Source organism: Halichoerus grypus, chromosome 6 (assembly GCF_964656455.1).
Source record: "Halichoerus grypus chromosome 6, mHalGry1.hap1.1, whole genome shotgun sequence".
Lineage (NCBI taxonomy): Eukaryota > Metazoa > Chordata > Mammalia > Carnivora > Phocidae > Halichoerus > Halichoerus grypus.
In genome coordinates, this window is record NC_135717.1 from 32899829 (window position 1) to 32917901 (window position 18073).

General features: G+C 46.2%; 1 protein-coding gene across 1 annotated transcript in view; it reads left to right on the plus strand.

Annotated features, from left to right (window-relative positions):
• Positions 1 to 18073, plus strand: part of GRIN2A (glutamate ionotropic receptor NMDA type subunit 2A) — a 379633-nt gene that overhangs the window by 348670 nt on the left and 12890 nt on the right. Inside the window, exon 13 of the mRNA XM_036070595.2 lies at positions 12866 to 13104. Coding sequence (XP_035926488.1) covers positions 12866 to 13104 — 239 coding nt within the window. The remainder of the gene's footprint in view (positions 1 to 12865; positions 13105 to 18073) is intronic.

The window sequence follows — 18073 nt, forward strand, 5'->3', positions numbered from 1 at the left end:
TTGGAATAATAATGGAACAGCACTTACTTAAGAAACAGATAAAATCCATAAATATCCTGGAGGGCCATTGACTTTCGCTCTGTGCTTGAGAGCGCTGAGGGTTTTCATGGGCGTAAGTTTGCAGTGAATTTCCCAATCGGTCCCCTGAGAGTCAGAGCTGCAGTGTTTATTATCAGTCTGACGCCAGGATTAGAACAAGGTCAGTGGTGCCAGATTCGTGCCTGACAAGCCATGAATCGCTCCAACCAGGGAAAGTCAAATGTCAAGAGAACCGTCAAAGTTGAAATAAGACATAATGAATGGCTTGCTGGTAAGTCAAACGCTGATGTCACAGAACCTGATGGGGGAATTACAGGATGGATACACACTGGCCCCAAATCCCTTTCAGCCTATGATTCTGTAAACACTTATTTGGAAACGCAATATAATATCCTTATAAAATCACCCAATCTACTGCCTTAACATAATTGTTTTCAGTTGAGGTATTACTTTCTGGGCCTTTTTCTTGCAGACACATTGCTTTAAATATATTTAATAAGTGGTTATATACACTTTTATATTCTACTATTTTAACTTACCTTATATTTTGAATTTTTTCATGCCATTACATAATCGGGTCCTCACATTTGTGCATAGAATGTCATAGTCATTTTTAAACCATAATTCATTATGTTATTTTCCTGATGTTAAAATATTCCTTTTTTGCTGGTACATATAATGCTGGAAGGAACATATTCATGCCCCCTCTTTTTTTTTAATTGTGTATTTGCAACAAACTCTTAGATGTAGAATTTGAAGGGTTAATGGCTATAAACACAATCAGGAGTCTTCATCTATAGTGTCATATTAATGCCCAGAAGGCTTGTTCCCATCTAAAAGTACTATTAATAATGAATCGATGTACCAATTTTAAAACAGTCTAGAAGCTTTGAGCATTACTGTTCTTTTGGCTGTTTTAGAAGATGCATCTCAGGGTTGCCTTAGAATTCCTTGGAATAGTGAAAATGAAAAAAAGGGAGTTGTCTTTTCATCTTTTTTGGCCATTTAACTGTTTTTACGTATAGATTTTACTGGACAGTTTATATATCTTAGTAATTTATTAAAACTTTGTCATATTTCACACACAAAAAATTGTCCTAAATATAGCAGCATGGGGTGTAGTTGAGACCAAAGGCTTTGAGCTCAAATACAACAACAGATCTCTCCTAGCTCTATGGTCTTGGGAAAGTTATTTACCCTTTTTAAGGGCCACATTCCTCCCCGTTAAGTTAGGGATCGTAATGGCACTGACCTCACCAAGTTCAATGGTATAATGTATGAGAACTGCTAAGTATAGTACCCATCAGTAGGTACTCAGCAAGTATCATCGATCATAACAATGATAAGAGTCTCCCTAAATTGGGGTTTATTCTTGTTCATATATATACTTTTTTAAAATAATCATTTTTTTTTCTTTTTTTAATTGCTTAAATCAGGATTCTACTAACTATGGCCCACATTGCCCTGTTGGCTTTTTTTGTCAATAAAGTTTTATTGGAACACAGACACATCCTTTCATTCACTGTGTGTGTCTAAGGATGCTATTGCGCTGCAGAGGCAGAGGGGGGTAGTTGGGACAGAGACCACAGGGCCCACAGAGCTGAGAATATTTACTAGTTAGACCTTTTCAGAAAGATTGGTGACTTTTGGCTTCAATAGTAAAAGTACAACACGTTCTTTTAAAATAATTCCAACAATATGGAAAAATTTAACATAACTCATCCCTCTTTATCCTTTAAGAACTTTCTCTTTGTAAAAAAAAAATGTCATGTTTCTAAAAAATTGGGTTTTTTTTTTTTCGCTTTCTGGGTTAGAAAGTCCTTTTTCTTCCCCTTTCCTTCTTATTTTCTCTCTTGACCCCCAAAATGGAAGAACACCTTATACCTCTACTATACCTCTGCTGCTTTTTTTCTTCTGTAAATTATAACATACGTTCATGATATTGCACAAATCTCAATGTCCGATTAATTTTTATACAACTGTGTGACCACCACTCAGATCAGAGTTGAGAACATGACCAGTACCCCAGAAAGCTCCCTTCCAGCCAAGATTCCCCCCAAAGGTGACCACCATTCTGACCTTGATGAATATGGATAGGTTTTGCCTCCTTCTGAACTTCAAATAAATGGTAGAATCATACAACATCTATTCATTCATATCTTTTAGGACATTAGTCCATATCAATGCATATAACTAAAACTATTTATTAGTGCATGGTATTCCGTTGTATGAATATACTGCAGTTTATTTATACATTTGCTATTGATGGACATTCTTGTACCTTTTCAGTGCATGTAGGCACTTAATTGTTTGGAATATACCTATGAATAAAATTGCTGGGTCACAGAATGCGCATATACTCTGTTCTAGTAGATACTTCCAAACAATTCTCAGAGAAAGAACGGCCAGTGTACATTCCCATCAGTAGAGTTTGTGGTTCCTGTAATTTCTGAGTGCCCCGTCTCTCCCTTCCAGGAGAGAGGTAAAGTGGTCTTGTGTCACTGAATGGTAGGTGTGTTCATCAATGCCTGTGGTTGGTGGTTGTTGTATGATCGTAGCCCCTAGTTTAGAGACCCCAATTCCTTCTCCATCTCCCTGCTTGTGTAGAACGGAGCAAGAGGACTGTGGTGTCTACCCCACACACTTTCTTGACTTGGCATCTGAATCAACCATGCCCCCATCCCCCTACACTCCCCCCTCATCCCTGGCAATGGTCTCACCTCATCTGTTGCTTCTGATTTGGGAGAAGGAAGAGCAGGGCAGAGAAGCGCCTACACCTGTAAGGGGGGAGAGGGCTATCATCAAGGAGGTCTGAGCGCGCTCTTCAGTTGTAACCCACACTCTCCATAAAAAGACAAACTGGGTCTTCCTTCCACTTTGGTTATGGACAGCACTGCCAGCAGATATAGGGTCCTTCCTATACAGGTCCCATTTCCCCTGGTCTTCCCCTTCTCCATCTTCAGTCACATCATCGCTCCTTCCTCTTGCCTTTGCTTTCCTCCCCACCCTCTCCTCCTTTTTCTCCTCCACGCCACAACCAAATCTTGAGTGCCCTTTAAGTCTCTGCACTGTCCTGGACGATGGGGAATGCAGATAAAATGGGCAATGGATGTGATCCCTTTGCTTAAGGTCCCCACAGTCTCAGGAAGCTTGTTGACCAAAAAGAAAGGAGCCAAAAAGTGGGGATGCCATTTTACCTGCCGAAGAAAGAAAGAGCTTTCTCAACTTGGGATGTGGGATTATTGCTATCCTTTTCTTTTTCTTCCCCCTTCCATCTACAGCCTTTTAAAATGCAAGGACCCCTTTGTGACATTAAAAAGCCCTCACACTCTTACATGATGAGTCATAGGATTTTCAGGACTGTCAATGGAGAAAATGTGCAATTGTCAAAAAGTTACTCTGAATTCACCAGTACTTATGCCTTCTGAATCATGGCAGCTTGACCATCTCTAGGTGTGTGAAGCAGATGGATGAAGCAGGCTCCAGTGGTGCTTGGTATATACAGGATTCACCCGTGACATTTTTCTGCAGCCTTACTCCAGAGAATTGGTTCTTGCCAACCCGGCCCTCTGTTGGAAAATTGTGACCACCTACGTTGCCTGGTGTCTGATGGGGCAGCCCAACCTCTGCACGCTTCCTTTTTCTTCCTCAAGAGACACAGGTTGGGGACCTGTGCGCACAAAATTCCCCAACTCCAAATTGCACGGTTGATCCGGTGGCCTGTGAAACCCCAGCCCCATGGCGACAAACAGCAGGGCCTCCTGCAGGCCTCGGACTCCGTCCATAGAGCAGAGACCTCAGCTGGAAGGTAGTAGTAACACATTAATGCCAAAGACAGCCTGTCTCTGCATCTAACTGGATCCTTTTAAGCTTAGCCCTATTTTTATTTTGCTTTTGTGACTTCTCAGCATTATACCGAAATGGAATATTCTGACATTTAAATAAGGGAGATGCATCTTCCAGATTTAGGCTGTGTGTGTCCAGAATCTTGTACTATCCCCACCACCACCACCAGAGAAGGTATTTTTTTTTTCTCTCCAGCAGATTGTTCAGTGACCCTCATAGGTCATGGATACAGAGGTCCTAGGCTCCAGAATGCTATTATTTCCAGATCCAAGGTCACTTGGCTTTGAATCAAGAGTGTAAAATTGATGAAGCTAAGGTACCAAGGTCAGTAATCAAATGGTCTGGCTGACCATACTCTGTTCCAAGTCCACAGACTACATCCTAGATCTGACCAGCGCTTCCTTCCAGGACAACTGGGCAAGGAGAGCACGTCCTCACTCTGGGGACCACAGTTCAGAGCTCACAGAGACCAAATCTGTTCTCATCAAGAACACCAGCCTGTCGATGATGGTGCCCTAGATTCTCTACAAAGAGAATTGTTCCTTTGCCATTTCCAATTCCATTCGGGCTTCTGAGAAACCCAAAGTGCCCGATCCCTGGGCAAGACATGAAACGGGGTTGAAACGGGGTCAGTTCCCCTCTTGGTGTTCACAGCCAACCCTAATGGGATCAGCAGCAACATCATCCTGACGTCTTTTGGCTAGAGATGGAAGTTGGTTCCCCATGGGGAACCACCAAACTCTATCGCTAGACTCTTTGATTGGAACTTGCTTGCCCCAAGAGTCAGCCTTGATTTCTGGGCTTCAGACATTCTTCCTGACCCCTCTGCTTGGGGCTTCACATATTCCTTCCTCTCTCAGGTTTTTGCTGATGCTCAGAACAGTGCATCACAAGCTAATCAAGAGGAGGAGCCTTGTGTCATCAGCAGTCAACACAGTTGTACAAACCCCCTACTGTGTGTCCAGCCCTGCACCAGGGACTGGGGATACAAAAAGAATATGGCAGGATGCCACCCTGAATAAACTCACCTCCCGATGGGGAGGACTTAGAAGCAAACAGTGACTAGACTCTAGTGTGACAGATTCCCTACTGATGAGAAACCCAGGATGTTGTGGAAGAAGAAACCATGGTCTCATACCCACATCCTTGTGCATTCAGGGAAGACTTCCTGGAAGTGGAGACCTCTGAGCTGCACTCCAGAGGTAGCCATCGGCAAGATTTCAGCATATCATGCAGCTGGTATATCCAGTGTAAATTGTTATGGGCAATGGTGATATGGATGACAATTCACAGTGGATCCTTATCAGTGACTTCCTGCAAATGGGTTTCTCCCTAGTCAGTCACATATCTTGGGAGCAGGAGAGGTTAATCTGCATGTCCTGCCTGCCTCTGAGACCAGGACAGGGCCCCAAAAGTGACTATGTCACTGGGATGGAATTTACTGGAAACCCCACACTGTATCCCTGTCCTTCCCATCTGCCACCCACACGCACCCGTAACAGCCTGCCTTACATTATGTGTGAGAACACAGCAACTGAAGACTCTTAGGTCCAGCAAGCATACAGCTCCTCCAATGCTCCCCCTGTTCTCAGGACACCCCAACTCCTCAGCACAAAAGCCCAGTCCTTTGCAGTTGGCCCCTCCTTCCATTGATTCTTCCTTCCCCCAAATTCTGAACCTCTCTCTGATGTCAAAACACTCACTGCGCAGGTTCAGTCATCTCATCCGGCCAGAATGACTGGCTTGCAGGACACTCTCTTCCACAGGACTCTGAGCTCGTGGAGCCCAAAGACTATATGCGATTTGCCTCCGTATAAAAATACAGAGATGCCGCTGACTGCATGCTCAGTGCTTTAGAAGTGCTCTTTTCTCAATGAATGAATAAGTGAGTGAATGAATGCGGGCAAAACCAAATGAAGTCCTCAAAGAACCCAAAAGCTTGACCAGAAATGAAATAGGGCATCAAAGCCAGCCTCTCAAAACCACACACGCCATCTCCCCATTACCATCACTGTGTAGGGTCAGGGGCTCTGGCCGGAAACCAAGAGAAACTCTAAGTAGATGTGTGCCCGCAAGGGTCTGTGTGTGGGCTGATTGTAGAAGATGCATGGCAGCCCATTCTCAGGCCCTGGATGGAGCCTAAAGGGTACAGGTTCAAAATGAACTTTTTACAACCGACCTCGGGGGAGAAATGCTCAGGAAGTCTGAAGGCTAGTCACATGGCATGCTATAAAATCCTTTCCTGAAGCAATCCCCTTAGCTCTCAGACAGTCTTGCAGAATAGAATGAAATCTAATCTGAAAACCTACTGCAGTCCCTCTGGAAGTGCAGAGAATGAGTCTGAGGGCAAATAAGGAACTGATTTCTCTTACTTTGGACATAACAGATTTGTCTTGGAGGGCTAAGCCTTCTCTCTGGACATGCCTTCCTGGAATCGCAGACTCCACGGATTGGCAGGGCAGAGGGAGGGGTGTGTGATCCACACACACAACACACAACACACACACACACACACAACACACACACAACACACACACACACACACACACACACACACACACCACCCCCCACCCCCGGCCCCCTGGCTTCTGGCAGCAAAGAACGGCGTATCCAGTGATACTTACTGAGTAATGAGTGTGTGCCAGGCACGAGGTACGTGCAGCCTCATTTAATTCCAGCACGACTCGTATGAGCTAAATACTGTTGTGCTCCACTTGGTAGACACCAGAGAGACTGATGCCTCTCTCTGCCTCATCTGTAAAATGGGTATGATAATGGCACCAGCCACATGGGGTTGATATGAGTGCCGCGTGGGTTAATTTTCAAAAATCCTAGTACAGTGCTCGAAATGGAATGGAATTTATGTAACTTTGTTAAATAAGAGAATAGGAAAATAGATCAAGGAAGGGATGAGTGGACGGATAGGTAAGTGGAGTCTCTGGGCCAAGGTCAAATGGGTCGTAGGTGTGGAAGGCAGTTGAGTGCAGGCATACAGACTCTCCTCCTACCTCCTGTGGCATTCCAGACCTGCCAGGATGACGTGCCGTGCTCCCCAAACTCTTCGGGGAAGGGCGCTCCCTTTTGTGGCTCATTCTGGTATTTTCTACCTAAAACATTCTTTCTTGTGATTTCCGGGACAGTGTCTACTTGCATTTTCATTGATTCCTTTTTGCAAACGAGAAACGCATGGCTCGTACCTCATGAGTGAGGAGCTGGATGCATATCACGCAGCATCCAGGCAGCTCGTGGAAGCATGTGTCAGGCATGTCCATGGTGCTGTCTCAATTATTCTCACATATTCCCTTTTAGATTGTACATCTTTCTGGCTCCTACCTCTCAAAGCCCCACCACTCTGCCTTTTAATGGCAACCCTGGGAAGGGAGAGAGCCAGGGCGCCCGCTCTGTGTGCCGGCCTCCCAGCCTTCCTCGGGACGGCAGAGAACCCGAGGTCCGCAGGGATACCTGTGGCAGGCAACATTCCCCCCCTGAAGACCAGGTACAGGCAGGACTTCTGATCAGACATGACTTCATGGCTGCAGAAGCCTTCTTGGGTGCGCAGAGCTTCCTGTCCTTAGAGGTACAGACAGAGGGAGGGGGAAGCTTCAGCATCATGCGGGGACCAGTCTTCTTGGGTGCAAACCCACAGCAGCCCACGCCCCCTCGGCTCCCAGGGGAGCGCTTAGCTTCTGTCTTCCTAGCACGAATGAGTCTGCTCCGGGAAACAGATTTAACTGTCCCACTTACCAGCTCCAGTTCACAAGACCACACTGACAAAGATCACAGCCTCTTTGTAATGGAAGAAATGGACGGTGGAATGGGCATCTTAGAGCTGCTCCTTCGAAAACTGACCTTTGCCACTTCACCCCAGCCTACGACATGTGCACTGCTCAGCCTCTTACTCCCAAGCCCGTGGCAAGTTCCCTTTTGATCTGTATTTCCTTCTATTTATATGGCAGAAAAACTCACCCAGCAGATCTGAACATGTTTGCATTGCTGCCTAATTTAAGCCCGAGGATGCAAGGAAAGAAATAGAAACAGAAAATATGGATTCAGTGCTTTGCTGTGTGCTGCGGCCACGAGAAATAGCAAAATCATAAAACACGGTCCCTGATCGCCCCCAAGGAGATTACAATATACTTGAGTAAATTAAAAACAAAATAAGAAAGTATTTGAACTACAGTTCAGTGCACCAGTAGAAGGCCACGAGGCAGGAAATGAATAAGTGCAACTATGATTGCAGCAGAGGCTGTAACTGGGATCGAGGAATGTGCGTTTGCTGTCCTTGCGTGACATGGGTCTGGTTTACCGAATCGACTTACTCAAAACAGGTGTTAGGTCAGAAGGTGGAGGGAAGATCTTTATATTTGCATCACGAAAGGAATCTAATGATGTTTCTTCTACCCAGACTGACGCTGTTCTAGGCTTACAGACCTGGCTGTGTTTGGGATGACACCAAGGGGAACAGAACGTGGCACGGAGAGTCACTTCTGTGTCCTCGCACGCTCCAAAGGGAGAGGGAAGTCAACAGCATGCTGGAGTTTTGAAGGGAAGGCATCAGTGTTTCTGAGAAGAGGAAGCAGTGATGTACATGAGGCACGTGGCAGGCAGGAGCGTTTGGATGAGCAGCTAGGGCTGTTGGCTGCACGATGAGGTGATATTACAGAGGCCCCCAGGACAAGTGTGACCGCGTGGTAGCCCTGCAGGCTATTGGAAGGAAAGGAACTGAGACCAAGATGTCCCTTCCCATACCTGTGCCTGCACCACTGATTAACCACACCGTTCCTTGTGGGCAATGAATTTACAAAAGGCTGGGTTTCCTATTTTTTCCTCCCATAAATGTGATTTTTTTTTTTTTAGCCATGATAACAAAAGTTATAAACGTCTATGTGGTTGTGGTATGAAGGGAGACTCAATTGACAGGAGCCCCTTTCATGCTGCAAACACATCACGGTGCAGGATTAGAAGCGAGTCCATGCACACACACGCTCACGTGCACTCATGCGCAAACTCATGCACATGCTTGCTCAGACACACATGCATGAACATTCACACATACGCATGCACACATGCATACGCACCCACATGCTCGCACAAAGCACGGTGAAGATCAAAAGAACAGGGAAGCCCTAGGTGCTGGAAACAGATGGGAATGGGATATTCTCGCGGCACCTCTCTGTGGAAGTACAGCAGCCTAAGGGGATGTAGGGCCTAGGGGTGGAGACCGAGGCTTTCGCATCCACATGGGGGCCCTGAACTGTGCAGAGAGTAGAAAATGATACCACTGCATGAATCTGAGATCCCCAGTGAATCAACGCGTCTGTGCAAAGATTAGAAAAAACTGTCCATCAATGCGAAGAAAGTACAAGAAGTCTTGCAATCTGCTTGAAGCTCCGAGTGAGAAATTAAAACCTATAGGAGCATGGAGGTCCAAGTGTATACTACCTACATGGTGTGGCAGTGACAGCCACATTTTTCTCATACAAAAACTGGTACATTGGAAGCCTCTGGAACCATGGCAGAAGCAAACTCAGAACCCCACTATAGGAACATTTCTATAGCCCAATGTGTTTGGCGGCCCCATGGGGTTTAGAGGGAGAGCAACCCTGCTAAAGATGAGCTCATCCTCAAAAGTTACCTCAAAAGGAAGAAATCCACCATGAGTGCCAGCGCACACAGCAAGCAGAGAAATGTGAATCCCAAGAACCAAGGTGGTGGGGAGGAGGCAGGGCAGAGAATAATCTGAAAGATGGTGGGTTTGAAATTATTAAATGTAGAAAAGTTTGTTAAGACTCATAACAGAAGAATGAGACATTATGATAAAAAGAATGGGCAGGACTTTAAGATGGCCAGATGAATATCACAATTAAAATAGATTAAATGAAAGTAGAAGGCTAAATATTATTAATGAAAGAATAAATGAGCTGGAAAATAGATCTGTGGGAAGCATCTAACTGTAGGACAGAGGCATAAAGGAGTGGAAAATATTAAAACAAAGTTAATAACGTGGAGGATAGAATGAGAAGGTTTAGAATATTTTAAACACAATTTTCAGAAGAAATGATAGAATGATCATGTGTTCTTAGGGGCATGCAGATTAAAACAGTGGGATACCACTATGTACCTTATTAGAATGGCTAAAATCCAAAACACTGACAATGCTAATAAATTCTGACGAGGATGTGGAGCAACGGGAACTCTCATTCATTGCTGGTGGGGACACAAAATGGCACAGCCACTTCGGAAGAGGGTTTGGCAGTTTCCCACAAAGCTAAACATATTCTTACCACACAATCCCACAGTCGTGCTCCCAGGTATTTACCCAAAGGAGTTGAAAACGGATGTCCACACAAAAACCTGCACACGGATGTTGATAGCAGCATGATTCATAATTGCCAAAACTCAGAAGCCTCCACGGTGTCCTTCAGCAGGTGAATGATAAACAGACTGTACATCTATGCAATGGAAATTATTCGCAAATAAAAAGAAAGCTGTCAAGCCATGGAAAGAAGTGGAGGTACTTAAATGCATATAGTTCTCAGCATAAATGTTAACATTGTGGCTACAGTTAACTGGGACCTTAAAGGAAGGATCCAGAAGATCCCTGGATTCCCACCATGTACATTTCTAACCATGAATACAACACTGAATGGATGCCAGATGATTCTGGAACCCCTCGGTTCTAATTCTTCAAAGATAGAGCACTCCTGCCTTCCTTTATCAGCTTTTTCTACGACCAGTTCATATAGCAAAATGCTACAGTACGAATTATTCTGCTTATCCACTTGCTCTGTTATGAGCTGAGTACGGATACTTAACCGTGCACTTTCTGATGCTGTTTTGAAATTGATGTTGTGTATCATTTTAAATTTTGTTTCATCTTTTTACAAATCAGACGATTGCTCACCTTAAAAAAAAAAAATCTTGTTCCTATGAAAGAAGCCAGTCTGAAAAGGCTACTGTGTGCACTTTGGTTCCAGCCATGTGATGTTCTGGAAAGGGCAAAACTGGAGAGACCATTAAAAGATCAGTGGTTGCCAGGGGTTGGGATGGGGCGTGAAGAGAGTTGAATCGGGGAGCACACATGGGGGACTTTCAAGGCAGCAAGACTATTCTGTATGATACTGTAATGATGGACACATGGCATTACGCCTTGGGCAAAATCCACAGAATGGTACAACATAAAGCGTGAACCCTAATGTAAACTCTGGGCTTTAGTTAATGTATCAAGATCAGTTCATGAATTGTAAAAAAAAAAAAAAAAACAAAAACAAAAAACAAAAAACCACCCCAATGCCAGATGTTAGTAGGAGAAACTGAGCGAATGGGGAGGAGTTATGGGAACTCTATACTTTCTACTCAATGTTTCTGAAATCTTAAAACTACTCTAAAAAAATAAAGTTTACTAATTTTTTTTCTTAAAAGGGGATAGGGAGAGTTGATACTCAAAGCAAGAATGGGTGAGATTTTTTTCCAGAATTAAAATCCTGAGTCACACATCAAAGAATGACACTGAGTCTAGAGCCGAACAAATAATAAAGCAAGTCCACACCTACATTCCACACCAAAGACAAAATGAAAATCTAAAGAGCCATCAGAGAAAAACCACAGAATGCATAGGGAGTAGTGACAATTAGTTTATTAGCCAACTTCTCAACAACTGTAATCTAGATCAGAAGAAAACCCAGTAACATCTTCAAAAGGCCCAGGGAAAATAAGGATCAACTTAGATTTCTCTGTTCAGCCAAATCATTCAAGAGAGCGAACTAACCAAGAGCATCACACGCTAATTTCACGAAACTGAAAAAAGACAGCAGTATGAAAGCGGTAATTATGCTAAACTCTTCAAAAAAGAATCAAAGAAACATTTGGAGTGTTTCCTTTTACTTGTCTCTACTAATGTTTCATATTGTATCTTAGATACAGATATATGCGCGCACACACACCATAGTCATACTTTTCATTTAACATTATATGCGTCCCGTTTGATTTTCATTGTCCTTGAAGGATAATTTTTAAAGTTTGAATCATAGTGTAAGTGCCATAGTTTAGTGAATTGCTAGACAGTTAGCTTAATTGCTAGACATTTAGATCAGAGAATTTCCTCCTAAATGGCAACTGGATGAAATGCACATAATAGAAAGACAAAATAATGCTAAGCACGTCTACTTTTTCTTTCCCACTCTAAACTCCACCTGCTTCTTTAACTGCCTACTGAAGTGGGGAGGTGTTTAGTTTGCAAGGGGCCATTCAGAGCTGATTGGGATGTCTCTCTTCAATGCCTTCTGCCCTCAGTGCCCTGCTAGTGGGTGGCATCTTGGAACAATCCCAGATGTTCTAAAGGAAGATGCAGGAAGAAACTAACATATTTGAGGACTGCCGTGTGCCCTGCAATGTGCTGGCATTTCCTTCACAATAATCCCATGAACGCTACTATTTATGAAAACTTCCTATGAGCCGGGCACTGCACTTAGGACGTTTGCAGACGTGAGCTCATTTGGTCCTCATGAGAACTCCAGGAAGGGTGCACTGTTGTTTGTGTATTTCACAGACAGGAGGGCTGAGGCTCTGCACTCACCCAGCTAGTAAGTGATGAAGTCATAACTGGAATGCGAGACTTTCCGCGGTAGCAAGCTGCCAGTTTATGCCCCGTCCTGTTCCAGGCTTAAGTGGGTGCACGGGCAGAGAAAAGGAGGATGGGTAGAACATAATGACAATGATTACACACCCACACACACACAGCCACACACACCCCCTCCCAGGGACTGCACCTGACTACACCTTATCTTGTTTCATCCTCCCGACGACAGTATTAGGTAGGTCCCGTTACCATTTGAGCTTCACCACGCAAGTGAGCATGCGCAGGCCTGGAGCGCTCGGTAAGGTGCCCGCAGGTCCCCCAGCTCTAAGTCCGCCGTGTCTGCCCCCGACCCAGAGTGCATGCCCCGCTCCTCACAGCCTCCGGCTCTTGTCTCCTGTGCAGGCGAGATGGAGGAGCTGGAGACACTGTGGCTCACGGGGATCTGCCACAACGAGAAGAACGAAGTGATGAGCAGTCAGCTGGACATCGACAACATGGCTGGCGTGTTCTACATGCTGGCAGCCGCCATGGCCCTCAGCCTCATCACCTTCATCTGGGAGCACCTCTTCTACTGGAAGCTGCGCTTCTGCTTCACCGGCGTGTGCTCCGACCGGCCGGGGCTGCTCTTCTCCATCAGCAGGGTCAGTACCGCTGCCGGCTACGACCTTAATGCAGAGGGCAGGTCCAGAAGACCTCGGGGCTTCCAGAGAATCCGGGATGCTTGACTCCTGGGTGGGGGGGCGGTGTGCACATCCTCCCCTCGCTCACCAACTGTTCTTGGGCTTGTCGGAAAGGAATCCAGGTTCTGCGCCTTCATAACCCAGCGAGGAGCAATCCCAGATGACTGTGCAAGCCAGAGAGGGAAGGGGGTTGGGGGTAAAGCAGGCTGGGCATGGAAACAATAGCCACAAATGAGATGAAACGCAGCTAAAGCCCCCTGGGTGTCAAGGTGAGGGAGCACTCGAGACTACCTACCCCACCTGAAGGGGTCAGTCCTCCTCAAGTCGGGCAGAGTATTAGATTATGAGAATGCAAGGGCAATATTGTCGGGTCTTTTAGTTTTTAAAAGAGAAAGTAGTCATCTGATTTTATGTGAAACCTTTCAGTTTTTAAATACTAGTGACAAATTCAATTTTTTTAAAAAAACAAAATACCATGTAAGCCAGACGCAGCAGTCTGTGTTGTCCACCATTAACAGCCAGACGTGCTCTACAACACCACTAAAATCCCTGCGCAGGACGTTACAGTTCATGAGCGCGTGCAATGCAGCAGAGCCTCAGATGACGCAAAGACATGAAGAACCATGAGCAGATGCACACACATCAAATAGAAAACCAAAGTACACATTCAACCCAGCACAAACTACAGCACGGAACACACATGCTCTAGTGAGCTCACACAGTACACAAGGAAACCCCTCTCCTGGTGCACAATACAGCACGTGTATGTCACCATAAAACAGGACATGCACTTCATGGGTAATGACAACAATCACGGAAAACGCTTGTATTTGTGGAGCACCTGCATGTGCCAGGCACCCCGTAAGGACTGTAGACTCTTCATCCCATTTAAGCTACAAACCATCTCTGTGAGGTCGGTAACCATTATTAGCCCCAGGTTACAGATGGGGAAACTCAAAGTCATGAGGGTAGAGAATTACCCAAGGCCTCACAGTCTTTGGTGCAGCCGGGACTCATATCCGGGTGGTGTGGTACCAGCCAGAGCACATGCTCTTACATAAGCAACAAACATCCAATACAAGGAGCACAAGAGATTTGATACAAATCATACCACCCAACACATATGTGCACACAGCTGACAATGGATGTTTACATATTCAGTACAATCGCGTCACTTAGTTGCATCATACATATATATTCACTCATCTTCTAACAGAATGTAATATTATTTATCTCACAGTCAGTCATCTTTCCATCCATCCATCCACCTATTTCATCCATCCATCCATCCATCCATCCATTCATCCCACCCATCCATCCATTTCACCATCCAACCACCTATTTCATCTGTCCGTCCATTCATTCTTCCACCCACCCACCCACCCACCCACCCATCCATCCATCCATGCATTCCACCCACCCACCCACCCATCTATCCATCCATCCACCTATTTCATCTATCCATCCATCCATCCATCCATCCATTCATCCCATCCATCCATCCATCCATTCCACCCACCCATCCATCCACCTATTTCATCTGTCCATCCATTCATCCATTCCACCCACCCACCCACCCACCCATCCATCCATCCATTCCACCCACCCACCCACCCATCTATCCATCCATCCACCTATTTCATCCATCCATCCTTCCATCCATTCATCCATCTGTCCATCTATTTATCTACCTATTTCTCCCATTTACTCACCATGGAATGTTTTCACTCTAGAAGAATTTAATGAAAAACATTTGGTGTGGTTTTATATGCTAATGGTTATTGAGAAAACAAAATAATCATTTTTAAAGGAATTTGTATATTCTTAGCATTTGGTGATTTTAAGCACTTGGGAGATTCAGAAGGCACACATTAGCTTAGTGGGGAGGATTTATTTTTTCTGTTCAGTGGCACTCTTAACTTGCATTCTGTGCAAATACATATTTCCTAATTAACTTGATGGCATCTAAACACACAGACTGCTTAAAAATAACATACATAGCTATGCATATAGCTAGGTATTATGCCAACTTTAAGCTAATTCTCTCCACCAGTTACTGAAGGCTTTCCATATCCAAATGACTCTGGGATTATCATGAGCAAATGCACACTGTTGCTTTTCCTTGTAAATCCTGCTTGTATCGGGAAGAGCATTTCCTCTGAGATACCGTTAGGGAAGCCGAGTGGAGAGGATTGTCATTATGAGAAATGAACTAAATCCCCCATTTCCCTTCCAAGCATCTTGAGGGACAGGATTGGAGGGGGATGGGGCACACAGGAGCCAGGCATCCTGGAATCTGAACTCAGTCTCCTCTCCCTAGGGGAGAGAGGACCCTGTGTCTCACAGCACTGCAAGGACTTCCATGCCCCTTTGGGGACTCCCAGCCACCATCACTCCTGTGTCCTTAAAGGCTGCAGGGAGCCCTACTTTCAGCACTGACCCTCCTTCTCCCCAGATAATATCTGTCTTTTAAAATAAGTGCAGCCTGATATGCATGAATAGAAGGGTTTCATATTTAATATACTTTCCTGCCTCTCTTATATGTTAGGGGAACTCAGAAGGGGCTGAGCCCCTGATGCTATCCATAGCAGGGCTTCTGGATTGCTAAAAAAAAAAAAATGTTCTCCCTGTCTCATCAAGGGCTAACACATAGCTCTAAAGCTTGTCTTATGGGCACATTCATGCATATGCCACCTTACGTGTATATTCCTTACACAGAGCAGAGAACACAGAGAGACAAAAATGTCTTCGTTGTGCACACATAATCATTTTTTTAACAAACCTGCAGTGGGGAATTTCCAAGCCCAAGAACCCACCTTCCTACAAAGGCAAGACCACAACCCCACAGTGAATTATGGTCGTGTGTGAATAAGGGCTGGGCCAGATAGGTTTCCTCCATCCTCTCTTACAACCCCCGTGAGTTTGCTATGATCACACCCGTCCTGTGGATATGGAGAAACTGGGGCCCCAATGGTTGGAATGGGACCCTTTTGGCTTCACCTTAAATGTCCTTCAAACTACAGGGTTCTTCCTACTTCATGGATCATGCCAGAAAAAGGCAGGAAAGAGGAAGCCTGTCCCATGTGCAGGGCTGGGTCACATGCTTCAGCCCATTTCCTAGTGTTGGTTCCTTTCCAGGGGGTGTAGATCCAGGCTGCCTCTGAAATGTGCTTGCCCCCGAGGCACGTTCTTTCCTGCCCATCAGCCAGGTCTCTCCATTAACCAGCTCTTGCGACAGCTTCAACACCCAGGCCGTGGACCTAGCTATTGTCACACAGCAGACATATGCAGCCCTCCCCATGGGCTAGATGTCCCTTGGGAAGCTCCTGGATCATGCAACAAAATACAGACCAGACCTATGGGCACTCTTGGCCCTGCCAAAGGGGACGGCCAGGGCTCGAAGAAGTCATTAGAACCCACTTTCTCCCACAGACTTGGCCTTTGCCTTTTTCGACTTAAAAATGTGCCCTCTGGTCTGAGGGGGGCTCTTAATTTTTCTCTCCAAAATGCTCCCCCTCTCACGTAGAAGAGAATATTCACTGTCACCAGCAAAAAGAACTGCCTTGGTTTTCAGTCATGAGGAATGGAAGAGGTCAGGGGGTCTGGGCAGAGAATGTGTCTTATGGGCACATTCATGCATACGTGCCAGGAAAGACAGATGTCAGGGGGATGGCAACTGCGTGGCCTGCCCGGTGGGCTCATAGGAGGGGAGCCACAGACTTCTCCTTGTGTCCTCACGAGGTGGAAGGGGGCGAGGGGGCTCTGTGGGGTTTCCCTTCTAAGGGCACTAATCCCAGTCACAAGCGCCTCACCCTCAGGACCTCATCCCCTCCCCAAGGCCCCACCTCCTCACACCACCAACTTTTAGGGTTAGGATCTCAATGTGACTTTGGGGGAGGATACAAACATTCAGGCCTTAGCAGATGCTTCAGGGGTCAGGTCCAGACAGACTGCAGGGAACCATGGAGGGCAGGAGAGCCCACACCCCATCAAGAATGTTCTGAGAGTCAGGGCCCTCGAGGGGAGCAGAGCGGACTGTCCAGAGCTTCACACTCTCATCAGTGCAGCTCTCGTCTGGGCCCCGGTGGGGCCGAGAAGGCATCTCATTCCATCACCTGAAGGATGGAGCCTGAATCTCCAAGTAACAAGAGCTCTGCGGCCCAGGGCCCGCTGCCGAGGGAAGGTCTGGGCTGCTCCCTAACCAGAGCGAACCTTCAGTAGTAAGGGGCAGCCTACGCTTTCCTGCAGCTTTGGGACCATGGGCGCCAGGTGCTCGTGCTAGTGTGGGGGCGGAGGGGAGGGGGCGGCGAAGTAGGGTACATCGGGGATGACTGACGGCGCAGCTCATCTGGCTCATGTTTCTGGAGCCTCTGCTCTATCTGGGGCTTTGTTTGCACCCTTTTATCCTGCCCTCTACCCACCTTGAGAGTGTGTGGTTCCCACTTTGCAGGTGTGGAAACTGAGGCTCAAAGAGCTTAGCAACTTATCCAAGGTCACAGAGCTAATGACAGATGGAGCTGGGACTCACTTACCGCAGGTTCTGTGTTTCTCTGCCATGCACCCCTCTCCTCAGCAGCCCACCAAGAAGATGGGTTAACTTTGTGGGAGAATGCTGCCACCCAGGCCTGGGGGACAGGCTGGGTCCATCACGTGGACTCCTTCCCGAGGGTTCACCAGGCACATCAGCACCTGGGAGCTGCCTGAGCTGCAGCCTGTAAGTCCCAGGGGAAGCCAGGGATGAGAGAAAGCAGTCAGTGACCAGCCACCCCATTCCTGAGACATAACTCAGCTCCCTGACCACTTCTGTGGGCCTCCCCCGCATGGACAGCCAGCTCATCTTGGCCTGTGGGAGCATACTGACCTGTCCCATGAAGGGGTGGAGGGAGGTTTTCAAAAGCTCTAGCAGGGTGATGGGAGCTCATTAGAACGA